At 34.5% G+C, this 26,976-nt stretch overlaps 4 protein-coding genes across 5 annotated transcripts; 3 read left to right on the top strand and 1 right to left on the bottom strand.

Moving 5' to 3' along the window:
• Positions 1-5,287: 5,287 nt before the first annotated feature.
• Positions 5,288-7,256, top strand: LOC106428158 (14-3-3-like protein GF14 mu). 2 transcript variants are annotated; one of them, XM_013868907.3, is made up of 7 exons: positions 5,288-5,524; positions 5,636-5,942; positions 6,136-6,223; positions 6,310-6,419; positions 6,503-6,651; positions 6,904-6,962; positions 7,043-7,256. In XM_013868907.3, exons 1-7 carry the CDS (start codon positions 5,452-5,454, stop codon positions 7,043-7,045), a joined length of 789 nt encoding a protein of 262 aa, XP_013724361.1. In that variant the 5' UTR covers positions 5,288-5,451; the 3' UTR covers positions 7,046-7,256. The 2 variants fall into 2 exon arrangements, with proteins under 2 accessions (XP_013724361.1, XP_013724360.1); XM_013868906.3 differs by having other exon boundaries at positions 6,901-6,962.
• A 125-nt stretch (positions 7,257-7,381) lies between these two features.
• On the bottom strand, positions 7,382-10,274 carry LOC106428157 (inactive TPR repeat-containing thioredoxin TTL3). Its single transcript, XM_013868905.2, has 7 exons — positions 9,249-10,274; positions 8,983-9,178; positions 8,733-8,908; positions 8,316-8,649; positions 8,052-8,244; positions 7,866-7,972; positions 7,382-7,787 (listed from the first exon to the last, which is right to left on the bottom strand). Exons 1-7 carry the CDS (start codon positions 10,103-10,105, stop codon positions 7,635-7,637), a joined length of 2,016 nt encoding a protein of 671 aa, XP_013724359.2. The 5' UTR covers positions 10,106-10,274; the 3' UTR covers positions 7,382-7,634.
• A 9,636-nt stretch (positions 10,275-19,910) lies between these two features.
• Positions 19,911-20,945, top strand: LOC125607144 (glutathione S-transferase T3-like). Its single transcript, XM_048776970.1, has one exon. The coding sequence runs from the start codon at positions 19,911-19,913 to the stop codon at positions 20,943-20,945; it is 1,035 nt and encodes a 344-aa protein (XP_048632927.1).
• A 3,354-nt stretch (positions 20,946-24,299) lies between these two features.
• Positions 24,300-25,644, top strand: LOC125575121 (protein COLD-REGULATED 15B, chloroplastic-like). Its single transcript, XM_013868904.3, has 2 exons — positions 24,300-24,629; positions 25,320-25,644. Exons 1-2 carry the CDS (start codon positions 24,415-24,417, stop codon positions 25,510-25,512), a joined length of 408 nt encoding a protein of 135 aa, XP_013724358.2. The 5' UTR covers positions 24,300-24,414; the 3' UTR covers positions 25,513-25,644.
• Positions 25,645-26,976: the final 1,332 nt, after the last annotated feature.

Raw genomic sequence — 26,976 nt, 5'->3', positions numbered from 1 at the left:
TAATTGAAAATGGTATCTTTATATTTTTTAAACACCCCTCTCTTATGCAGGGAGGATACAGTTGTTATCTTCAGTCATCTATGAAACTGTTAATTTTTGGACTTTTGCATTTGTGCTTCCAAAAGGATGTCTCTTCACGTTCACTAGTAAATCAAACCCTTATAAAAAAGAACGTAGCATTATAAATTTAGGTAATATTATTAAGAAGACTGATTTAAGAATGGAAGATCATGCATAAACACTTGAAGAGTCATGTGTTGCCGACACCAAATGAATTTGATCGTGGTAGGCTGCTACTAGCATAAGTTGATATATTGCAGACAATAATAGTTATATATCTGATATCACATATTATAAAGAGTAAATTGTACATTCTCATTGATTTGCTCATAATGACTTACATCGGCTACTATATCCATATTGCCATCAATTTGTAGTATATATTGCATATTATTATTAGTTTGTAATTAATAGATAAACCCATTCCATCTTCTTTCTTTTTATTCATCCCACAGGTTTTTGTCCATCATTAACTTTTAATATATGTAGTGTTCTTTTTTTTAACTTAATATATGTAGTGTTCTTGAACTTTAGATAACTAAACGAAAATTTTTTTTTGTCCAACTAAAATTAGTAAATATATACCATGTCATTGACTGAAGATGAGGAGGAGCGGGAAGGGAACAAAAGAGAGAGCATGTGATGTGTTAGGACTTAGGAGACTGTGTATGCATATAGTGTTAAAGTTTGAATATGGGTGGCATTCTTAAAGTTCATGAGCTCACACTATTAACAATGCATTCGTCGCTATTATTGCTATATCACAGCTAACGGAATAAAATTTAGAGTTTAGAGAAAAAAAGTATTTTCGATAAAAATATTCATAGTTAACAACATCATAGAAAACTAACTAGGTCAGTTTTTTTTTTTGGGAAGTCAGATTTATTTTTTCAAATTTAAAATTCTATGTATTATGTTAAAATGTAAAATATACGTACATATGTGTAACAGTGTAAGTTTAACATGTTTCTTCGCATGGCCTCGCGAATTTAATTCTTCTAGAAAATCTATAGTTTGTTAGAAAATCTAAGGCTATGAAACATGTGTGTATTATTTCAAATATGAGATTATGATGTTTGAATCTTTGATACAGTTTTAAGAACAATGAAAACGTGCAGAATTATGTGTTTGTGTGTCATCAGAATAACTATTATTGAAAATTTGCATAATAATGCATGATAAAGAAAAAGAGCATTGAAACTTTGGCTTCACGATTTTTGACTTTTTAACGAAAGAAAACTTTGTGGTGTCTTTTATTTGTAAGAAAATCAAGAAAAAATGCAAACGTGGGCGTACACACAAGTAAGACATAATCGATATCTTGTTAAATCTGTGTGAGTCTCATTTATCTTCATATTTCTAACTAAGCAATTAGCATAGTAATTTCTGATCTTTTAAAACTTTATTCTCAATAAATCATTCAAAAACTTACTAGAGAAACAACAGTAACTATCTAGTGGAATGCTTTGATGAGAACAAAGCATTCTAAATTTTACTAGAAAAAACAGTAACTATCTTATTTTCTTAATTAACTTGGTATACATATTTTTCTAAGAATTTTTTTTTTGCTAAGGCTTGGTATACATATATATATGCTTGTCTGTGTGCAGTGTAACATACTAGAAATGGGCCAACGAGAGCAAGACCTGATGTTTCCATTTATATTTTGAATATCAACATTTAAGAAAATTAAGAAAATCAACCTTCTCTATCCCTAGAAAATTCAGATCATATGAAAAAGAAAGAGAGAATAAAAAACAGTTAAAAGGTAGATAGATGTAAAGGTATACTGTGAGTCTATAGTAGTTACACAAATACATAGATTCTATTACATCTTTACAAAAAAACCTGTAAAGGAAATCGAGTGGCATCGACATTTCCTGACGTTTTCTAGGGTTTTCACTTTGAAATTGAAAATTTTGGTTGTCATCTAGTGACAGTTACGGTTCTTTCAATGGCTGCTTTAAACGTAGTTCGTCTTTTTCTTACAATGTCACTATTTTCATTTGTACGGTATTGTTTTTTAGCCTTCGATTATTCTTAACATGAAGATACTGTTCAGTAATGAGTTTACTGTAAACTCAAATAACATTAGTCTTGAGTCTCTTGACTCTAGTGGGAGCTTACTATCAAATAGCCCGCTTTGCAATCGGAAATGCGAAATTAATAATCGGACCTTAATTAGAGTCGCTTCCAAGTTCAAAGTTCTAACTATAATCCAATGGAAATTCTAGCCCAAATTTTTACACAAAAGTATTTTTCTTAACTGTTTATTCCCTTAGTTGTAACTAGTGTTCAAGCGCTAGGCGCTAAGCGGGTTATAACGTTTATTGCATCATATTACAAGTGACTAAATCACCATTTTAATAGTTTTACCACTCAAAGATCCACTGTAGCTGAGTTATAACGTTTAGCTGAGCAATGAGAATATGTATTGTAATTTGCTTATCGCAAGTGTCTAACTACATTTTTCATTATCTACAACTCGAACACCTACTGTACTAGATCTAAATCCATACTATAACACTATATATAGCGATACCTAAAACCACTAGATTGCAAAATATGTCGGATATAAAAAAAATTATATCCATTCAAGTTACTTATGTATACACACAAAAACAACTAGAAATTTGGTCAAAAACATTTTTTCTTATTTTGTCGTTAACTCATCACTAGGATTTTCATGGTGTGTGTTGTGTGCCAGCGCAATACCACATTACTACCAAACTGTCGAAATAGGGACCTAATTGTTCTAATGTACAAGAAAAAAACACATATAAAGTGATTAAGTTCTTGTCAGTGCCTCAACTTTTGTCTTGGATCAATAGGACAACCTATCTTACTATACGTGGAGCACCACTTGGTTTGAAAATTTTACTTTGATACGCAAGAAAACGAAAAAAGATGAAAAGAACCCTAAACATAAATGATACATATTTAAAATCATGTTCAGAAAAGAAACAATGGGCACGAAGAAACATCTTCACGCATGAGTTGCCAAAAATGTCACAGTCTCAAAGGCACATTTATGCATTAGTCCTTTGCCCCCACAATTATTTTCTCTGCTTCTCTTTTTGTTGATTGTGATTCCCTCTGTCTTCCCACCCACCCCCATTTTTTCATTATTGTTTTTTTTTCCTTTTTGTCAATTCATCCCTCTAACCGAAATCTACTTCGGTTTTAGACTCGGTTAAGAACTTTTGAACTGGTTTGATTTACTATAGGTGTTTAATTTTTGCTCCGGTGATTGGAATTAAGGAGTGTATTGGTGCGTAAAATAGGTGGAAGACAAAAATAGATGTATTCGTTTTCTTTTTTCTTTTTGCAATATAAATGTTGGCTACACATTCATCGAGTCTGTGTCACGAAAAGAGAAACAAACAATTTAGTTTACATTAAGCCTTGTCTAAAAATAAAAACAGCTTAGTTTACATTAAGCTTTGTTTAAAAATAAAAACAACATAGTTTACATCGGTCCATTGACACCATTGTAACAAATAATTATACTTTTATCAGTTATAAATATTCATCGATAGTTCGATATCATACATTTGAGGGACTGCAGTTGAACCAAAGAAAAAAAAAAAAAGAGGGATTGCCAAGGTAAGAAAATGAATTTGTGGCCTAATATAGTTCTTTATTCGAGGTAGTTTATTGACAAGTCTGACAAAAAAAACTACAGATTTGGAAGAAGAATTCAAAAAATATTATGCCTATTTTAAATTTATTTATTATATTTTTGTCATCAGTTGGATTAACAATTTCCAATCCATAGTTAACCCTATATAACGCTTGAAAAGGCGACTTTATAATCCAACTCTTGAGGATAGACCGTAAATGTGAAAATAAAAATTTCTTAGGACATGCATGCACTATACAAGTGAAATTTTTTTCTAACTTTTTTTATAACACAGTTTTTTTCTAACACCAAAAGGAAAATTGGTCGGCAGGGCCAGGGTCTTTCTCACTGGAAGAGCAAACCTAGGTTCGATTGCTGCTGGATGCACTTGGAACGTTCAAGGTCTCTTTTAGCAGCTTCACCATTTGGCAGCCTTGACAAGTTTAAAGGACAATTCAATTCACACCATTGAAACTTTGGAACCAAAGGCAGAATCTTGACCATCCGCCATTTTCAAATGCTAGCCTTTTCGCTGTTTTTAAACCCTAACCTTTGCTGGGAAAGTTCTCTTATTTCTTTTTTTTTTTTCTGAAACGCATTACAACCACAGGAAACTGAAACAAGTTGGCGACCTAAAATTTTACAAAAAAAAAAATCATTTATAGGCAGGCTTTTCGATGATTGGTTTTTATAGATATATTTTGATATACCGAAACATGAATAAGTTTTTATAGACAAGTATACTTTGACAATGGGATTGGATCCAGATAAAAAAAGAAGCTCATATAACAGACTATGATCCAAACCGCCTTATTTTATTTTATTTTTGTCATCCAAACCGCCTTATTCATTCCAAACCGATCTGTCTACTTACCCAAATAACTTTTCAAATTGGGCTTCAAATGGGTCGAATTTACATGGGCCAACTGATATTTTATCTATTTGATCTGCTTCTGTTATCTGCTTAGTTATTTTTTTTTTTTGTAACATATCTGCTTAGTTATTTATTTAATTTAATTCTCAATAGTTTCTTAACACTTATTTATTCTCTTCAAAATTATAAAAAATATTACAAAACTATTTACAATATATGTTAGAGAATTAACACCACATCAAAACCTTATTTACACTACTATTAACTGTTTTATAAATTTCATATCTAGCCATTTTGTTTTTATCATATCGAATATTTATATGATATTTCATATAAGTTTTTTTTTGTTAATCTATAAAACCAAGATAAATTGTCATTTATAAGATTTTTGGTTTAAAAGCATTAGTGACCATTTGATTAATACACTGGATTAGTAAAGTTTCCCCAAATTCGAAGAAAATCTTATCTGCTCTTTTAATATGCTATTGAAAAAAACCTTATCTCCTCTAATTGGGTAATCTGCAATGTGAAATTGCCAATTAGGATTTTTGACATTGTGATGTGATTCTTATTTCCTTTCTATTTACTTTATTGTATGAGAAAATATATAATTATCATGGGAGAAGATAAAGAACTATTAAAATGAGTGGACTGGTAGATAGAGAGTGATGACATGTCACAATCTTGTTGGGTTAGAGAAAAACGAGTGGACCCCACAAGGAATATTATAAAGATATAAAATCACTTACAGACACAAACTACCCCCACTAAACCCTCGTTAATTACAGTTTTATCCCTACGCGGAGCTCAAGTACCTCTCTCTGTGTTCTGTCTTTCAACTGGTCGGATCAGTAGAAAAAAGCTTGAGAACTTGATACCTTTGATTTCAAAACCCATGGAATCTGCCAAAGAGCGTGACACTTTCGTCTACCTCGCTAAGATATCTGAACAAGCTGAGCGCTATGAAGGTAAAGAATCTTCTTCTTATGGTTTCTATGAATCTTTATCGTTGGACTCAAGGGTTTTCGATATGTTTCCAGATAAGTATTGAAAGTGTGATTCTTTATCTTTTATCACAGAGATGGTGGAGTCGATGAAGAACCTTGCGAAGCTGAACGTTGATCTAACGGTGGAAGAGAGGAACTTGCTCTCTGTTGGATACAAGAACGTGATCGGTTCGAGGAGAGCTTCGTGGAGGATCTTCTCGTCGATCGAGCAGAAAGAAGCAGTGAAAGGGAACGATGTTAATGTAAAGAGGATCAAAGATTATATGGAGAAGGTTGAGTTAGAGCTCACAAGTATATGCATTGACATAATGTCTGTGTTGGACGAGCATCTGATCCCATCTGCTTCTGAGGGTGAATCAACTGTCTTCTTCAACAAGATGTAATGCTCTTTACCTGATGCTAAACTTGAAGTTATATGCAGGACAGGATCTGAGATTTTGAGTCATAAATATTTACAAACTTCAATAAAAAATAAAAATATTGGGAGCCAAAACTAATGTTTCAATAGGCTGTTTCCAAATCCGGTTCTGTTTGGTTATATGTATCTGAAGATTTTGTTTGGTTTGGTGCAGGAAAGGTGATTATTACCGCTATCTTGCTGAATTCAAATCAGGGGATGAGAGGAAAGAGGCTGCTGATCAGTCTTTGAAAGCCTATGAGGTGTTCTACTTGTGACTGATCTTATTACATATATCTCTTTTCTTATAGCTTTAATTTTGAGTTTTTTTTTTTTTCTTGCATTACAGATTGCTACTACTTCTGCTGCGGCTAAACTCCCTCCTACCCATCCTATCAGATTGGGCTTGGCATTGAATTTCTCTGTGTTCTACTACGAGATCATGAACTCACCTGAAAGGTTTTAGAGATTGTTTTATTACTAAAAAGGCTCATTGCTTCAGGGGTTTGAGATTATTTTATTTTTTTTGGTTGGCTATTCAGGGCATGTCACCTTGCTAAGGAGGCGTTTGATGAAGCAATCTCAGAGCTTGACAGTCTGAATGAGGAATCTTACAAAGATAGCACTTTGATTTTGCAACTCCTTAGGGACAATCTGACCTTGTGGACTTCTGACATTCCAGAAGAAGGAGGTGATGATCGTTCTGTACTTGAGAGCATACTCATTAACTATAATGTTTTGATGTCCTGTAGTGGTCCCTTTTAGTGTACTTATTTAATTATAGGTGTAGATGTTCCTTGTCACTTCTTTTGTATGGTGTTGTTTTGTTTGGAACCAATGAAGTTAAGACATGGACATGCTTGATGATAGATAGTTGAAGTAGCATCCGGACACGTATTTAGCTGCTGATTTCAAATATTTATTTTGCCTATATGTGTAGCAGATGATGCCCATAAGACGAATGGTTCTGCTAAACACGGTGCAGGTGGAGACGATGCAGAGGTAAACCATAAGATAATCCTTTGCTTGTAGTCAATATTAGTTGATTCTAATAGCAGATCTTGTGTGCTCCTTTGCTGCAGTGATCTTAAATGTGTGCACCCGCAGTAGCAGCAACACTGAACAAGTTTCAAGAACAACTGAATGTGCGGTGAATAATAGTGAAAACCTATAGTGCTTATGTTTCCTGTATTATTATTGTCTATATTGTACTCTCTGGTTTGAGTGTATGCTTTGTGTCTCAAGAACACTCTCTTCTTATTTGTGATTTGTACTCAGTACTGTCTTCTTCACCCATTGCTCTTCTCTCTCTCACTATGTATTCATTCTTATAACTCTGTTCACTTACTTTCACAGCTCTTTAATCATTAATAGCACGCAAAACACCGTACCTGTTACCTATTTATAACACAAGCGTAACGTGAACTGATAATGAAGCTTGCATTTCTTGAATACTTCTGAACATTTGCTCAGTTTAGCAATATAGCCAAATCAAGCAGAGTCAAACTCCAAAATGTTATATAGAAAAAAATAATAATGAACAATTTGTTGAATGATAGAATAGCTCTTCCCCCATCTTTCATAAGATTTCTTCTCTTAATGTGTTGAAATATAGGCTCTTGGGATCTAGTTATAGTGAAGCAGAGAATGATGATGATGATAGGCTTTATCAAATTATAAGAGGAAGTGCTTTATAGAGTCCTCTAGAAACTGGTGGCTCGGACATATCATCTCCTTCACTTTGTCTCCGTTCTTGTACATCTTAAACGTTGGAACTTTCCTGATACTCTCTGCCTTGGCCAACGCCAAGCTCTCCTCCACATCCACCTAGTAACAATTCATTTTCTTGATTAGAACATTGCAAGACATAGAAGAGTTTAAAAAGAAACTGTGATTGGTCTTTACCATGAAGAAATGTACTAATGGATACCGGAGGCATAAAGTGTTGACGTAAGGAGAGATCTCTTCGCATTGTCGGTTTGATGATGATTTAAAATGAAACACAGAGACACCTGAAAAAACCATGTTTCAACTTTGAGCAAGACAGATACAAAAGAATCTCAATCTGGTCTTCCGTGTTTAAACTTTTACCAGGAAGTGAAACTGAGTTCTTGAACTTATCCAAAGATGAAACTGCTTCAACTTCGTTATTGAATCCCAAGCTTTTGGATTCTTGACTTAGCGCGGTTTTCGCTCTCTCTAGTGACTCTGCAACTTCACTGTCTCCTGGTAGTTCCCTTCTCACAAACTCATAGTCTCTAACCGCATCTTCCCATCGACCAAGCTATATTTCAAACTAACATTGTCACTCAAACACACACTACTAAACTCGGTTAATAACAAGTTTAATCTTACCTTTCCATATGAAGCAGCCCTTCTTAGAAGTGCCTTGATGTAACCAGAGTGGATTTTAAGCGCATGGTTACAGTCTTCAACAGACTTCTCCCACAAACCGAGCTTATACCAACACGCTGCTCTGTTACAGTACAGAACCGAGTTGGACCCATCGTACTTAAGACCGTCTCCATAAGCTACACTAGCTTCAGAGTATCTCCCCGAACTAAACAGCTCATTACCACGACTACGCGCCTTGGCAACCATCTTGACATTGTTTAAAACCGACACGAGTTCCGGATTGGTCTGATCAAGCATGGAAGCTCTCTCTGCCTTTACAACACCGTTCTCAAATCTGCAACAAACCTATCATCTCTACTCACTCACCGAATAGAATCAATCAAAGTAACATTAGCAAGTTTCGAAAAAAGCTCTCACCTTCCTAATGCCATATCAACTTGCGCTTGGATACATAGCACATAAGCTTCAGCTACCATACCAAATAGTTTGGCCTGTGATTGATCATGATCTAGTCTTGGAATGCAAGAAAGACAAAACTCTGATTCCTCTATTTGGTTAAGACGCAACAAAGCTTCAGCTTTACAAGCTACAAGCTGTCAGAATCAAAGACTGTTAGCTAATAATCATTAAAAGCAAAAATGCTTATGCTATAGCGATGATCTCTGACCTGAGGAGACGAATCAGCACCGTTTGCAATGGCTGCATCGGTTTCCTTAACCGCGGTTCTCCAATCTCCGATCTTCCTAGCCTCCCAGCATCTCCGGAGATGCTTCTCCAGCGTCTGCAGCCGTTGGAGATCAGCTTGGTCCGGACATTGACCGGAGAAACAAAGATGTCGCCTTGCATTCTCAGCTTCTCCCAGTCTAAACCGACAAAGACAAGATCAATCAAACTCAGTCTTTAAACTTACAAACACACAAGATTCATCATTACCTGAGATAGAGTGAAGCTAGTCTTTGGTGAGCTCTAGAGTAAGACGGATCAAGCCTTACAGCTTCAAGACACTCTTTAACGGCTTCTCCTAACCGCCTTAACGCCGTTAACGCCGCCGCGCGGTTGCTTCTGTAAGAAGCATTCTCCGGCGACAGTGAGATTGCTCTGTCGTAAAACGACAGAGCTTCTGAGAAGCTTCCTCTTCTGTACATATCGTTCCCTAGTCTCTTCAGCTCCTCCGAGCTCTCACCGTTCGCCACCGCGTGGTTTGTCTTTCCGGTGCTTCCTCCGCCGCTTTTTACTACGTTTCCGTGACCGTAGTTTCCGGTTCCTGTCCACAGAGTCTCGGCTCTGGTCGAGCTCCGAGTCGCCATTCCGGTTTTCAAGATCCGACCCGACGGGCAAATGTTGCCGGCGGGTAAAACGGTCGGGCTCGGAGACACCGCGGACGTGGCGCCGGAGCTTTGGCTGGCTCCAGAGTAGAAGCTAGAGCCGGAGAAGATCAACGGCGTTCCGGTGGAGGAGGATCTTCGATGACCCGGTTTGAGATTCCGGGTCGTCGTCGTCGGCATTGCGGATCTCGAAATCTCGCCGGAGTGGCTTTTCACCATCTGAGAAGTCACCGACGGTTTGCCAGAAACAGAGCCTGAGGAGCCGGAGCTGCTGGTGGGAGTCGCCGCAGCTGAGGAGGAGGAGACACGTGGCGTTAAGGTGGAGACAGGAGAGCCGAGATCGAGTTCTCTGAAGTCTGGTTTGTTGACGTCATCGTCGTGTCTCTGTAAAGTCAAAGAGTCACGAAACCTTCTTGAGGTTGAGTCTATGGCAGGTTCTAACGAAAGCCTTCTAGAATGAGACATATCCTCCTACTTTTGAATCTATTGGCTTCCCTCACCTTCTTCTTCTTTCTTTTCACAAGTCAAGTACTGTTCAGAGAGAAGAAGAAGAAAGAGAGAGAGAGAGAAGCCAGAAGAGAGAGAAATAAAATAGATCTTGTAAAATAATAAATAGAAAAAAGGGGCGAAGCAAAGAATGAAGGTGAAATAAAAATCATATAATATATAGTTTTTATTTTGTTATGAATGTGATTAAACTTGATTGGTTACAGATTAACTAACCCCTCTGAGATTATGACATTGATCTTCATCACGAGTCTCTTTCTCTCTTCTTCACTCCCGTGTCCTCACGGCTGCTTGTCGCTGAGATGACAAATACTGTGTTTCATCGAATTTTAATTCTTATTTATTAATCATTTATATAACTTTAAGTAGACTAAAATAGTTGACTTTGAGTTTTGAACACACACTATTCGAAACCAAACTTATTATTTAAGACTTGTCGTATACTTTTAGATAATTTGAAATATTTATCATGTACTGTATTGCTTAATGTTGATGATAACGAACTATCAATGTATTTATATGATACATTGTATTTGTTAAAGTTTACTACATAAACTTTTGTTTTCCAGTTTCAAAAAAAAACAAGTTTACTACATAAAATATAGAGAAATTGCTCTAATTTTGAAAACGAAGCATCCAGCAAATGAAATGCGTACACTAACATGATCATTTATCAATAGCCTCTGACGTGATGTATTAGTATATGGTTTAATTCATTTCCCCAAAATGTCAAGGCATGCAGATTCAAGCACGTTCACTCATGTTCCCTAAATGTTACTCTATCAAATTTAATTTTCTTGCAACATTTATTAATCACAAGCTATACAATAGCATAAGCAGGCTATTATTAGAATTTAGCACTAAACCTTCGTACAATATTCAATGCACGACATGTAAATTATTTTTTATTAATATTATTTTTTGCATATTTCATTTACCAAACCCACTTCTAGGGGCGTTGTACAGACCAGTAGCATTAAATTTGCCGCTCAAATGATCAATTTCTAAATTGTGATGGTAATTGCTTACGTATTTATACTTTAATCTATATGAGGATTTTAGAAAAGGTGTTTAGCCAATAAAAGAGTATTTCAAAATATATAATTAGACAAATCACTGACTTTGTTTTTTTTGGCAAATCAGTTATACATACATATTTGTGTCTTTGACTAACTAAAATGAAAACAAAAAGGAATAAACGAGAGAAAATGCCACCTAGGTTTTCAACTTTCGTTCTAAAAAACATCACGATCGAGGCCAAAATCGTCTTGTGAAGTTGAATGTATTTATCAAGCCAGCAAAACCTTTTCTCTAAGCCACCATATTTATCGTAATATTTATAACTTTCTGTAATACTATAAGTTTATAACTTACAAGCAGATAAAGTAATCTTGTGTGACAATAGCCTATTCTTATTTAAATGAAACGAATATTACAAGCCTAGTTCTTGCGTTGCGTGTTGAGATTTGAAAAGAGATGGAAAAGAGGTTTTCATGAAAAGAACAAAATACAAATAAATGGAAATTTATTATTATTATGAAAACCCTCTAAATGCAGAGCTTGGCAATTTTTTTGTTTTTGTTAACGGGTATCTTTGAAAAGCCTGTCATAGTTCTCTTTTCTCTTTTGGGATTACTATTTAATCATTTTAGTTCATCAAACAAAACAAATTAATACTCATAACTACTTTCTAGTACTCCCTATTTCATTTTTAATTTCGTAGACCATTGCGCGATTCCACATGCTCCGTACCGTTCGGACCTACGGAACCACTGATTACATACATTGCACTGAAGCAATACATGCATATTATTCTAAGTCATGCCTCTCACTCTCAAATAGTTTTCTAAAGAAAAGTCAAATGTTTTTCAGAATGATTATATATTTTTCAACTGGTGAACGCTCTATAATACATAAATGAAAAAAATAAAAGGATATTTAGGAACATAACAAAAATAATACTAGGAAAATAGAAAGATTTTAACTAAAGAAGTCGGCAAGGAAATGGAGATAAATGCAAACACTGATCACGCCAGCTGGTGCTTAGCGTCACCGATGTGTCTACCAGCTAGCACACAGTCAATGTAACGCTGTTAAGTTTCAATGACGGATTGTTCTGTTAGCTCTGAAGGATTATTCGAAAACATGTCCTCGAGCCCGCCAAACTGAGGATGGGGGACGACAGTGACACACATTTTTTTTCTTTTTTTTGTTTGTTGATAAAGTGACATACACAAAATTGCTAACTATCGGTTTAACAAAACCGGCTATTTTATTCACGTAGCCAAAAGAAACATGCATGATATAAATACATAGAGATCTCAAGACACCTTATTAAACTAAAATAAATAAATAAATAAAAGGTTAACATATATTTTTTTAGAGTATATGGGTCTCAACTATAGTATTATAAAAAATGGATTTGAATGGCGAATCACGTATATGTGAAATGTGACTATCAAACCCATCAAATATATTTATTTTTTTATAACCGTAGTATGATCTCAAAAGCTTTTAGACTCAATGACTAATCACCGCAAAACCCGCAAAATTTACATTTTTTTACCACTTAAAATACCTCGGTGGCCAAAAAGAATCAAATCCATGATTATACTTACATGAGACATTTAACACTAGACCAAAGCCATTTGATTAACATTTGTAATAATTTCTCTTTAAACATAGGTTAACATTTGTAATAAGTTTTCTTACGTATGTAATAAGTTCTCTTTAAACATATGCCATAGTTGCTTTTAAATTTCATGTGAATGTTCAGTTTTTTTTATCTATAGGCGTTGACGTGCGGTGCCAGTAAAAATTTAAAAGCTCGAAGATTAAAAATGGAAAATATATAGTTATGATTGATCCATATAATTGTCATAAATTTGACAGATAAACAAATGAGTTTAGAAAATTATATTATTAATTTTAGTATATAAGATTTTACAGAAACACTTTCATTAACTAGCAAAAGCCACACCAATCACAATTAGTCTGTTTATTCAACACACGTCACATTTTTTGTTCTGCTAGAGACGTACAAAACATAATACAGTGCTCAGCCTGTAATGTTTGATTATGAATGTGAATGGACCCAATCAAAGATAGACAAACGAGGAAATGTGTTTACAATGGAAAATAAGTGCAGTTACATGCTAATAGTAATGTTTTACATCATTTTAGTCTCTTTATTTAAGCATTAACTGATTTTTTCATTTTATTAAGTAAACAAAACCAGCTATCCAATATCGACAGAAACACACGAAAGGAAAAACAAGCCTTTTACATAGTGGTACCAGTTATAACACCAAGATTAGAGTTTCATGTAAATTATAAGATATTAGATCAAAATCTTTCACAGTTTTACTCGTCGACAAATATACTTTATTAACTTAAATAGTTACAGTATTTAATTAAAATGATGTTTGATTTTATTCATTGCCTGGCTTTGAGTTTGATGGTTTGTGGGTTTTGCCGAGAGAACATGGACTTTGTATATTTTAGAAAAGTTATGTACGGTATATTCTTTTTAGATGCACCTATCTAAAATTCCACATAATATTGGAAGTTAATACAGAAAGTGTCAAGTGTAGTAGGAACCACAGGCCACAAGGTCTTGGATTTCTTTCTACTAAATAAATTAGACAAAAAACTGGCACTCCTCAAAGAAAAATAGATTTATAATGGGCCAAATAAAATTCTCGTTTGTTTAAATATAATATGTAAGTGCTTGTTATTTACATGGAATAAAACGAATACAGTTCTTTAGTTCTTGTAACTACACATAGTGAAATTTATTTATACATGCGTTGTTTTTTAATTGGATTACCTTTTAATACATTGTTTTTGTTAAAATTATTGTAATAGCTGCATTTCTGTTCGTTGTATATTCTTATCTATCTGTATCTCTTTTTTTTTTGTAACTTATCTATCTGGATCTCTTCCACCATGACACTTGATAATATATACAAAACCACGTATGTGATTATCTGGTTTTCTTAATTATTCGATTAATAGTTTTATTTAAACGCTATCCACGCTTTCTAAGCTTAACTACTACAGGTATCCTATGCTTAATCAATAGTATTTTATTTTGTTTTCAAATTAAGATCATATTGTATGTACGAACAAAGAATATATGTAACTAGATCGCATTACCGTCCAGCTCAATTTTGTATTGTTGCCAACACAAAAGAATTACATTCGTTTTTTTGTTGTTAGCCATTCTTCTATATTTATAATAAATCAGTACCCTCCCATAGATGAGGAATTACTTTGGTCTGGATAGTATTTAGCCAGTGAATGATGAGACTTTCAAATAAAATCTAGAATTCCATTTAGACAAGCATCAATAAACATTGTGTTTGAAATTTTTGGAAATAGTAAAATTACAATAACAGAATAGTAAAATAAAAGAACATTAGATATTTTTAACAGGTATTTAGCTTTAAACGGAAAAGAAACATTTCAATGATCTTAGACTTTATCAACTTATCTTTAAACGATGTAATAGTTAATATAGATGACAAAAGTTACAAAGTTTTAGTTAGCCCTAATCAGTCCATGTTTTGTTTTTGGTTGAAATACCAATCCAAGTTAATAATTACGCAACAATAGAACTTAACTGAATAACTTACAGTGATTAAAGGAACGCCACTATCGTCCGACGTGCTGTAAGCCTGTGAAACACGGATGGATGTGTGGATAATTGAAAACATATCCTTATAATGTAATAGCTAATATTGCATTTGTTGCCACCTTTGGGTCTATACATACATACTCAAGTATTTTTGCCAATGGATGATGAAACTTCAAATAAAATCTATAATATAGCAGACCAATTATATGCTGCCATGATTTTATTTGTTGCCACCTGAAGTTAGATGCTCGAAAATGCATGTGCGCATATGCCGATCCTCTATGAATCTGTTTTACCTTCATGTCACCTCCATCAGCAATCGAATTTCATTATCATCAATTGTTTAAAAAAAACTATTCTGTTATTTTTTAAACACTAGTCAAATTATTGATTTCATCATCATATAATATTACATCATGAATAGCTTCACGAACAACAATTTTTAATATAGTTCTTCTCGCAACACACGACTACAACGAATAACTCTATCTACTTCAAATCTTGTGTAAAAACCTTTAAAATTTTGATCAATGGACCATAATGCTTTCACAACTATTATGTTTGATTTTAGACCAAAAAAAAAAACTATTATGTTTGATTAAACATTAATATATGTACCTATTTACAAACAACGTTATGATATCTACATATATATATGTATGTATGTATGTATCATTTATAATAGAATATTCTGGTAATGACTTTGGCCGTTGGAGCCTTCTTGGTTTGTCTGATACTTGGAACTTACTCTACTCTTTTTTCATGTAATTTTGTTTCTTTTTTCATCATCGTATATGTTACTCAAGAACCATCCACCTTTAATCAGATTTGAATTTTGGTCGCTTAATACTTCATTGAAATAACGTTTGAGATACTAAAGTAATTAACTCTGCACAAGACATGGTAGCTTAATCTATACTATTATTTACGAAATGATTTTTTTGCAATCAAACTCTAACGTTAAAAGTTATACTGGCTAAATACATTGATACCTTTAATAAATAATTAATTTAGTTTTATTTATTTTATATAATTAACCATTAAACATGAATTAATTATAATAAAATGTTTTAAAAAATGTTTTTGACAAAAATAAAAATTCATATCTAGTGTATTATTATCCAAAATAATATTATTTTTGGTACATAAATTTGTGAACATATATTTATTTAGTAAAAATCAAAATTCTGAATTAAATTTTTTTGAAATAGACTCAATAATTATAAATTTATATATTAGCCATATGTTGATAAACATAATGGAAGATCTTGATAATTAACGAAAAAGAAAAAGAAAAAAAGCACAACCAAAATTATATATAAAGAAATTTCTACAATATTTACATAACATAATACTCTGAGTCTTGTAAAATAAATAAATAAATATATATATGTTTTTGTAAAAACTGCATCATATATAAATAGTTTTATGTCAAATTTGTTATAGATTAAATAAGTGTATGACAATAAATTATTTTGTTGGTCTTTAAATTTATAATATATTTATTAATAAATATTAGTAAGACAATTATGTTCGCATGGCGGACGCAATTAGTAATTATTTCAAATGAAATACTCTACGAGAATTTTCCAGGTTATTACCCTATTGAGCTAGCGATATACTTGGACCTAAAATCAAATGGGCCTGCTTGAAAACAAAAAGAAGCGTAGTGATGCGATTCCATGGCTTTTTTTTCATACAAAAAGAAGCATAGTGATGCGATTCCATAGTTGGAACTTGGAACCGACCAAACTGAAAAGCTGAGACGTCGAGACGACACAATGCTCTGGAAGGTCCGTCTCCACGTGCTAGTACGCAACAACACGTGTCTAAAACCGAGATGATTGGCTTCTTCTCGTTGGCTCAAGAACATTAACGTTGATCTATTCCCCACAACCTGAGTCACGATACATCACACATCCCTACACGTTTGCAATAACATACTCAACACGTCACACACCGCCAGATAATTCTTTCTTTTAGGTTAAAGATGTTCGTCGATTACAAAAGCAGAAGAAGGATCAAACCTCGACAAGAATCATCTAACTATAGTCTTGAAACTAAACTGTGTGTTCTTGAAAGGTGTTTATTATTGTTAATTAGCATATAATTACAATGGCGTCAGAGCAAGCAAGAAGAGAGAATGTGGTGAAGCAGAGGGAAGTTAAAGTGGAGAAAGACAAAGGGAGAGACAGTGGTGTCCATGTTACTCACGCTGCGACGGAGAGAAGACGTCATGGAGGCGGAGAAGCTGCTGCTGTGTTCGGGCAAGAAGGTCCTGGGAGAGTAGGAGTAGAGCTGACGGGAGAAGGGAGAGAAGAGTTAGAGAGTGGCGCTCATAGCTTTCATGGAGAGAAAGCACGGCATGCGCAGATTTTAGCTGCAGGAGGTGAGGAGATAAGAGAAAGGAAAGGTCAGGTGTCAATCCGTGGTGGTGGTGGTGGTCGGAGTGCAGCTGATACTGTCACCGAGAAAGGACGGCAAGCTAAGGAAAGTGTTGGTAAAGGTGCTCAGAGAGCTTCTGATTACGTGACGGAGAAGGCAAGGGAAACTGGACATGTGGCGGCTCAAAAAAGGCAAGAGGCAAAGGAACAAGCTGACATAGGCAAATATACAGCGGCCGAGAAAGCACGGAGAGCTTCGGAGTAGGAGAGGGAGAAAGGAAGATAAACAGGAAACACGGCGGTTTAAAGATTAGTGTGTTTTTTTGGTTTAAAGGGTTTTGTATGTAAATAACAAGCAGCTCAGTTTCAGAAGAATTCTCTAGTAAATAAAACTTTTCTGTTTCTCTGTTAATTGGTTCGAAGTATAAATGTATTTGTTAGTATGATGGTGATGTACAAGCTTCCTAATTATTTGGTAAGGGAGATTCTCTCTAGGGTGGTTACATCTTTGAAATTGCTTGCAACTGTGGAAATCAGCAGCAGCAAATTAAAGCATGCTATTGTTATCATGTTGGAATGAAACATCAAACTTCGAGGAATTGCTGATCCATCTACCTAAGATTACAAGTAAACTTATTAGCATCAAGGATATATACACCTTATTATAATTCTGATAAATTTGATAAAGATGATATATATCATTATTGGAAAGGCTTGTTATTATGCACCACCACAAACATGATACTCAAAGCAGCATATTTGTGGTTAAAACTTTGTGGTATAGAATCCATGTACGGATATGGGGTAGTGGACCACGATGAAAAAGAAGTACTTGCAGTATATATAACTATTTTTAATTCAAAAGTTCGAGTTTTTTTTTTGGTACTAGTTTTTAAAATGGATTGGAAATATATGATTATAAATTTAACTTAACAAGTTTTTTCTATGAATAAATTTAACTATTTACTAGTTTAGATGAACATCCCCAATTTCCCTTCATATTTCGTTCCAAAATAAATTTTGGAGTAATAAATGCTCATATCCACTTTATTTTCTATTTTTGTATGAAGTAAAAATATATCTACTCTATAAATAGAACAGTATTTTTATTTTTTGTTCATTATTTCATTTTTCATTTTGAAATGGAGTAGAACTGAAAAAACTATACTTTTGTTATGGTATCTCCATCTTAAAAAAAAAATGAAATCAGTATATATAACTATTTTTAATTTAAAAGTTCGAGTTATTTTTTGGTACAAGTTTTTAAAATGGATTGGAAATATATGATTATAAATTTAACTTAACAAGTTTTCTCGATGAATAAATTTAACTATTTACTAGTTTCGATGAACATCCCCAACTTTCTTTCATATTTCGTTCCAAAATAAATTTTGGAGAAAGAAATGCTCATATCCACTTCATTTTCTATTTTTTGATGAAGTAAAAATAGATCTACTCTATAAATAAATCAGTATTTTTATTTTTTGTTCATTATTTCATTTTTCATTTTAAAATGGAGTAGAACTGAAAAAAACTCTACTTTTGTTATGGTATTGCTCCATCTTTTTTAAAAAAAAATGAAATTTTCAATTGAAAATTTCATTAATTCCTATTGAAATGCGGTGTATTCTAAATGGAGATACTTAGAGCATGTTTATAGGCAATTCTTAACTCGTGCCTTAGGTTAATTAATCATTAAAAAAGAAGAAAACACGGAGTAAAAGAAAGGGACGTCCCTTAATTAAGCGTTTGAAGGCACGTTCTTTAGTGCGACGTGTCACAACCGTATTGGGCAGAGGAACGGTGAAGTCGTTCCCGTTTCTTTCTCTCTTCTCTTTCTCTCTTTCTCTTCTCGGTTGCTCCGCAAAGGCGACGCAAATGGCAAATTTTTTCGCCGTCTCGATCTTCGCCGTCAACGTCTACTGGGGTTTCTCTCGTCGATGATGGAAACGGCGTTTGCTCTCTCACCGTGCTCTCCTCAAGGAAACGACGATTCCTCTCCCTCTCGGTGGCTCTCGTCGAGGAAAGAAGACGGTGAACTCTCAATCGGTGGCTATCTCTCTCTCCTGGTGGCTCTCTGATACGGCGATTGTCTCTGAAGGGAATCGAAAGGTAGCGTCTCTTTGATTCTTTCAACTATGCATGTTTTGATTCTTGTTTGATTCATCATTTGTTTTCTGTGTTTGTGTCGCTTCAGAGAAGGATCAAGACGCATGATCCAGGACTGAGCTAGAGGCGTGAAGTGGGCAGAAAACCTGTATTTTAGGCAGACAAAACCGCAAATCGCAAAGGTACTTTAGCTTTGATCTTTCTAATTGTGTAAACGTTTCTCTTTGCTCTGATGAAGTGGATTGCGAATGTGAATGTGATTTTAATTATAGTTTGGAATGTGATTGTGATTTCCACTTTAGAGGATTACATATAATTCGTTGTAATGGTTTTGATTTGTTTTTGTTTTTGTTTTGTCTTGAGGTTGTTTGACCAAGATGCTTGATCCAGTTGGTGAGACATAAACGAAGAAGCCAACCATCGTTCATACAGGTAAATCACTCTCTTTACTCTGCGCAATTGGATGAAGTAGTAGTTAGGAATGTATTAACTCGTGCGTCAGTGTTTGGTTAGGTAATAAATTGTTGTTTACCGTGGTTAGATAGAAATTAGGTAATGGTTGGCATAGGTAATAAATAATTTTTATGGTTAGATAGAAATGAATGGATTACATTGATGAAATTGTGGATAAATGTCTAATCGTTCTTCTCTTCAATGCGTTGAAGCTTTTCTTCAATGCGCTGAAGCTGCCCTTCCCACTTTCTCATCTATTAAAGTCTGTCATTCTCCTCTGTCTTTGATACATTTTCACCGTGTTCTTCTCTTTCCACTTGCTCATCTCTCTAATTATCTTTCTCTCTTCCTTGTGCTTGCTTCCCAAATGGATTCTTCTCCATTTTCTAAATTTGTTGACTTACTTAATAGCCAACAAACCATTTCGTTTGTTAACCTTGAAGAAACTGTCTCACAAGCTTCATCCCAAGCTGTTGGAAACGAAGATGGTGGTGAGACTGGTACTCGCGCAAAGACACGGCGGAAGTGGACGACTGCGGATGATATTGTCCTCATTAGCGCATGGCTTAACACAAGCAAAGATGCCGTGGTTAGCAATGAGCAAAAATCAAGCACTTTCTGGTCAAGAGTAGCAGCTTATTACTCGGCAAGTCGTCAAGATGGTGAGGGCGAGAGGGGAGTCCTGCATTGCAAGCAACGTTGGCACAAGATCAATGATCTTGTGTGCAAATTCTGTGGCGCCTACGCAGCTGCAACCAGGGAGAAGACCAGCGGTCAAAATGAGAATGATGTGCTAAAATTAGCACATCAAATATTCTACACGAACCATAAGACCAAATTCTGCCTCGAATATGCTTGGAAAGAGCTGAAGAACGACCAGAAGTGGTGTGAGGCAGTGTCTGCTAAAAACGAAGGAAATGCTAAGAAAAGAAAGCCTGGAGACGGTGGAGACTCTTCAAGCTATCAACCAACTGACATGAAGCGTCCAGAAGGTGTAAAAGCGTCAAAGGCCCGTGGTAAGCAGTCAGTGGCTGAGGAGAAAGCGATGAAGGAGTTTGAGACCATGTGGTCTATAAGAGACCAAGATCTCACCCGGAAAGAACGCATGTCTAAGATGAGACTACTGGATAGTCTGATCGCCAAGAAAGAACCTCTTGTTGAGTATGAAGAAGAGATCAAGAAGAAGCTGGCTAAAGAGTTGTTCTTGTCTTAGTTTAAGTTTCTTTGGTCGGGTATCTTGAAGTTAATGTTCCTTGTTCTGTTCTCTTTAATTTCCATGTTCTTTTCTGTTTAATTTCCATGTTCTGTTCTCTTTAAAATGTTTCTTGTAATTTGGCTTTCATGAAGTTTTATGATATAAAAGTTGCTTCAAGTTTAAAATGGCTTTCATGAAGTTAAAGGTTTCATATTTTGTTGAGGTTGATGCTTCTATACATGTTAATAGTTACGGGTTTTTTGTTCTTGCAGGCTCCGTAGATTTGGAGCAAAGAAGACAGAGGTCACGGGTTTGTTGTAAAAGACAGACGTCACATGTGTTGTTTCAGTAGTCACGGGTGTAGAAGACAGAGGTCACGGGTTTGTTGTTTTGTCAGGGTTTTGTTGTTGCTTTGTGGTCACGCTTTTGTTGTTGCTGGTCACGGTTTTTAGGTTGGTTTTGTTGTCACGAGATGTTGTCACGGGTGTTGTTCTTGTTGTTGTTGACATGTTATAAATTGGTTTGGAGTTTTAACATTTGCATCACAGCATTCTCTCCATTCTCGTTTCTATCTCTTCTCACCATTTTCGTATAAATTCTATCTCTTCTCACCATTTTCTCCATTGTCATTCAAACCAAAACACAAACCAAAACTCAAACCATCTTGTAATAATCTCATGGCATCTTCATCTCAAGACACGTATGGTCATGAAGAAGCTTTCGAGGATAACGAGGATGGTTTTGATGAAGCTTTCGATCAATATTTTGATCAACGTTTCGATCAAGCATTTGAAAATGTGTGTTCGACTTATGGTCATCAAGGAACGCAAAAAAAAACAAGAAAGAAACGAGAATTTATTGAAAGAAACCGTGAAGAAGGTCATCAACGATTATGGAATGATTATTTCAGTGACACTCCAACATATCCTCAACATCTATTCCGACGCCGATTTAGAATGAACAGGCCATTGTTCATGCGGATTGTTGATCGCCTCTCCAATGAAGTTCAATTCTTTCGTCAAAAGCAAGACGTTACCGGAAGAAATGGTCTCTCCCCACTTCAAAAGTGCACAGCAGCTATTCGTGTGTTGGCATATGGTTCTGCGCTCGATGCGGTCGACGAATACCTCCGGCTCGGTGCAACCACTGCTCGGTTATGTGTGGAAAACTTTGTGGAAGCAATAATTGATTTGTTCGGCGTTGAGTACCTAAGGAGACCAACGCCGGATGATCTTCAACGTCTCCTTAATATTGGAGAGCTTCGTGGATTTCCCGGGATGGTAGGAAGCATCGATTGTATGCATTGGGAGTGGAAGAATTGTCCCACCGCTTGGAAAGGGCAATATACTCGTGGTTCGGGAAAACCCACAATCGTTTTAGAGGCGGTTGCTTCATATGATCTCTGGATTTGGCATGCGTTTTTCGGACCTCCAGGTACCTTGAATGATATCAATGTTCTTGATCGCTCACCTGTTTTTGATGACATAATAAATGGTCATGCTCCAGAAGTGAATTTCTCGGTGAACGGAAATTCTTATTCAATGGCTTACTATCTCACCGATGGTATTTATCCGAAATGGGCAACTTTTATCCAATCTATTTCACTACCACAAGGTCCGAAAGCGGCTTTATTTGCTCAATGTCAAGAAGCTGTCCGAAAAGATGTCGAACGTGCTTTTGGAGTCTTGCAAGCTCGATTTGCCATTGTTAAAAATCCAGCACTTTGTTGGGATAAAGTCAAGATCGGGAAGATTATGAGAGCGTGTATCATACTCCATAATATGATTGTTGAAAACGAACGAGATCAACAAAGTCAATTCGATGTTTCGGGTTTCCAGCAAGGAGAAGGCAATACAAGTTCACATGTCGATCTCACATATTCAACAGATACTCCTACAAATATCGCCAATCAGATGGGTGTTCGAGTAAGAATCCGTGATAAACAAGCACATCAACAACTGAAACGTGATTTGGTTGAACATATATGGCGTAAATTTGGACGTGATCAAGACAACAATTGAACTTGGATGTCGGTTTCAAACTTTTATTGCTTATTTTAGTTCTTTTTATTTTCATGTTTTTATGTTTTTATTTTAAAATATATGTTTAAAATGTTATATTTGACTTTTTTTTATTTAATAAATAACTTTTATCTTTTAAAATAAATTGTTTAAATTTTAGTTTAATATTTTTTTATTTGCTAAGAAATTTAGTTAAGAAACTACCAATAAACCCCCATAATTAAGTGTCTCTTAATAATGTCTCTTAACTTAATGATAATCATTAAAAAATCATTAGGGCCCATTTAAGAATCACTTAAGAGTTTTGCCTATAAACATGCTCTTACTGGCTTGGTTCCGACGAATCAGAAGATGTACCAAGCTTATAAGCTCTTCTTTTTACACTAAAATGAAATGACTTAACCCGCGACATTAAAACAGTTATATATATATATATGACTGTAAAATATGATTTCTAGACTTTAGTTAGACTATTGGTCATGTCCTTTTAGAAGTTTTTAGTCGATATCTCAACACAAATAAAATCTTAATAAATAGGACAGGTATGAATAGAAATTTTCAAATAAGAACTCATCCCATGAATTACCATCAAAACATGTGTCATTCTATAAGTAATTTAATTCCCCTTTTATTATTAAATTTAACTATATAATCAAATTATATAAAATTAATATATTATATTTTTAGAATTCTGTTTTCATAACTTTTTGTGTTCTAAGACCATCTCTAATAATGTATTTTTTCACAATAAAATAGAGTAACTCTATAATAAAGTTTGAGTTTCTTCCAATGGTACTCTATTTTAAAGTAGAAAATAGAGTGATGAACAAAAAAAACAAATTATTCTATATTTGGAGTAAACTTATTTTTTTACAAAGTGATAAATAGAGTACTATTGGAACATTTTTACTCTAAATTCTATTTTAAAGTAAAAAATAGAGTGAGATTGAAAATGCTCTAAGCTCTACATTTAGAGTTGCCATCATATAAGTTTGTTTTTGGTTGATTTAGATTTGCAAACCTAAAAAAAAAAGTTTGCAAACCTAAACTAACATGTTGGCCGACGTATTTTTTGTTTTTCCTTTTTGTTTCTATCACAATAAAGGTGGTATACGTGAAGTAACGAGAAGTCGAGAACGACCCACAACTTTTATTTCTTACTGCTTACTTTTGCAAAAATATAAAAACAGAAATGCTAACATCTAAAACTTGTGTTGCCAAAAATGTTGCCAAAACTGCTAACATGTATATCACCACAACTTTTGATGGCCGACCTGTTTTTTTCTCCTAATATTTATTAAAGAAGATAATATTAATGCCTTAAAAATATCCTTAGGATGCCACGTGATTTGGATTGTAGTTGGTCTAGTACCTATAAAACTATGATACTGTTGGAGAATAGATTATTACTCATCTCACTCTTGTTCCTCTTAAAACTCGTCCTTTGATTTCTCTAGTTCTCTTCAATGGCGATGTCATTCTCAGGAGCTGTTCTCAGTGGGATTAATTCTTCTTTCCCCAGCGGCGTAGCCAAGCAGAGCGGCGTAGCCAAGCAGAGCGGCGTTGGCGCCGTCAGATTTGGCCGGAAAACTGAGCTCGTTGTCGTCGCTCAGCGCAAGAAGTCGTTGATCTACGCCGAGAAAGGTGATGGAAACATTCTCGATGACATCAATGAGGCCACGTAAGTCTATGTTTAATTTCTCTTTTAACATCTTGTCTTGATAAATAACCCACCCTAGCCGGTTATGAAAGCGGTCGTTTGAAACATATATACCGTACACGATTTGCTTTAATAAAAAGAACTTTATATTATTTTAAAAAACTATATTTTATTTAAAATTTTCTTGGAAAATATTTGAGAAACAAGATATTTTGAGTAGCTCCCTTTAAAGTAAATAAATGACTAAAATTTCTTAAAATAAAAGGAAATTATCAAAACTAATGGTGTAGTCTTTTCACGGAAATTTGTGTCCTAGAGCTAATTATATTTTAAACTATTCTAGTATAATTCAAGATATATGGGTTCATAAACCATAATATATATTGATCTCCCTTTGTTTGTTAAGCTTACGTATTAGCCTCAAATATTTGAGCATTCAGTTAAATAATTCCATGTTGGCAATTGTGGATATATATTTAAAATCATTGGTCAATAATGAATCTGAATAAGTTTAGATTTAATCTTTTAATTTTATCATTGAAAATTTGTATTTTTAGAGAAAATATTATATTTTAAATTATTGAAGATACAGAGGTTCATAAACCATAATAGATAAATTGATCTTTCTTTTCATATTAGCCTCAAATATTTGAGAATCCAGTAAATTAAGATATTCCATGTTGGCCAATAATGAAACATATACATAAACAGAAAGAGAGCTTCAGATTACGTGACAGACAAGACAAAGGAGGCGTTGAAAGATGGAGAGAAAGCAAAAGACTACGTTGATGAGAAAAACGTTGAAGCCAAAGACACTGCATTGGATGAAGCTCAGAAAGTTTTGGATTATGTGAAGGAAAAAGGAAACGAAGCAGGAGAGGATAAGGACACTACAAAGGCATGATGATTCAACCACTTAACTAGTATATATATATATATGTATCAATCCTTCATGTTTCATGTTTAATATTATACAATAAGATCAGTTTGTTTTTACTTCTATTTCACTATTTGAAATAAAAGATATGTTACTTAACTACTCATCATCATACTTTAAAGTTTAAACCATTACCATACCGTAATTAAGTTAGGTTAGATCTTGATGATGTTTTCAAAGCATATTAATGAGAAACTGAATGAAAAAGAACTAACGGGGTATTCCAACGATAAACTGTTTGGGTGAAAGGCTTCCAACGAGAGATAAATTGATCCAATGGGGTATGAATGTCCCTCACTCTTGTTTGCTATGTGGTGCTAATGATGAAACCAGTGCACAGTTGTTCGTCATTTGTCCTTATTCGCTGGATGTTTGATCGTCCTTCTTCAGACATAGGATTTATCTCCTCCATATTCTTTGACTGACATTATTATCTGGCTTAAAAGGAGAGTTTCGAACAAGGAGTTAAATTTGGTGTGCCTGCTCATTTTTCATGCTGTGGTTTTATTCTCTTTGGAAAGAAAGAAATGTCAGATTTCATTCGCCTATGTTAGTAGGCCGGCTATCACTTTGGTAAAGGAATTTCAACTCACTCTCAGAGCAAAGCTTTATGGTCTTGACATCAGTAACCGAGCCTCTCTTCTTCGCTCTTCCGCAAGCTCGTCTCCTCTCATCGAAACTTGGTTCAGATTTATCCAATTTTAGGCGCTTGTCTCTGTTTCAACCCTCAAGTGGTTTGCTTCAATTGTGTTTCTCTTTTGATGTTTGTTCCTTTTATGTTTGTTTGTCTGAACAACTTCTCAAACTTGCTCTTTTAGGAGAATAGAAGAGAAAATAAAAGTATTAAAAAAATAATAAAAAAGAACTTCTATGGATTTCAAAACTAAGTGAAGCTGCGCTATAACTTTATAAGAAACCAAGAACATGATCAAAACTTAGATACAAACACTGTGAAGCTTGGCGACTGTTACTTTTAGTACATCCCCTAAAAATAGCACAAAGGATCAAATCACCTAACATTAGTTATGTATGTATCCATCTCTTCAATGAAATCTCATATAGCTGTAAAGGGGTAATACACTAATACATGCTCTTTGGAAATGTAGAATAAAAACAGTAATCAAAGAATTATAACAAAAAAAAAAAACACTCTAGGAGCCTAGTCCCCAAGCACTTGGAGTTTCTCCGCTATATCCACCACTTGGGGCACCATATCCATCACCATAGCCTCCTCCTCCTCCTTCTCCTTCGGACTAAAATCTGAAATGGACCAAAAGGCCAAAAACAAGTCTCACACATCCAAAAAAAATCTGTATGGACCAAGTGATTGTGAACTACCATTTTACCCTTAATGAATGAATAATATGAACCATTGGATTTATAATTTTTCTATAAATCAGAACCGTCGGATTAAGAGAAGAAAAGATGAAT

This window comes from Brassica napus, chromosome A3 (genome assembly GCF_020379485.1).
Source record: "Brassica napus cultivar Da-Ae chromosome A3, Da-Ae, whole genome shotgun sequence".
NCBI lineage: Eukaryota > Viridiplantae > Streptophyta > Magnoliopsida > Brassicales > Brassicaceae > Brassica > Brassica napus.
This window is presented reverse-complemented; position numbering and strand designations above follow the sequence as displayed.

Bases quoted from the DNA above. Each gene is read 5' to 3' on its own strand.
- LOC106428157 (XM_013868905.2), bottom strand. From the start codon at position 10,105: ATGTCTCATTCTAGAAGGCTTTCGTTAGAACCTGCCATAGACTCAACC. The intron at 8,909-8,982 runs GTCAGAGATCAT...TGATTCTGACAG, and splicing joins GTGCTGATTCGTCTCCTCAG to CTTGTAGCTTGTAAAGCTGA. The intron at 8,650-8,732 runs GTGAGAGCTTTT...GGTTTGTTGCAG, and splicing joins GTTGATATGGCATTAGGAAG to ATTTGAGAACGGTGTTGTAA.
- LOC125607144 (XM_048776970.1), top strand. From the start codon at position 19,911: ATGTCTAATCGTTCTTCTCTTCAATGCGTTGAAGCTTTTCTTCAATGC.
- LOC125575121 (XM_013868904.3), top strand. From the start codon at position 24,415: ATGGCGATGTCATTCTCAGGAGCTGTTCTCAGTGGGATTAATTCTTCT. The intron at 24,630-25,319 runs GTAAGTCTATGT...ATACATAAACAG, and splicing joins GATGACATCAATGAGGCCAC to AAAGAGAGCTTCAGATTACG.
- LOC106428158 (XM_013868906.3), top strand. From the start codon at position 5,452: ATGGAATCTGCCAAAGAGCGTGACACTTTCGTCTACCTCGCTAAGATA. The intron at 5,525-5,635 runs GTAAAGAATCTT...CTTTTATCACAG, and splicing joins ACAAGCTGAGCGCTATGAAG to AGATGGTGGAGTCGATGAAG. The intron at 6,652-6,900 runs GTGATGATCGTT...CTATATGTGTAG, and splicing joins TGACATTCCAGAAGAAGGAG to CAGATGATGCCCATAAGACG.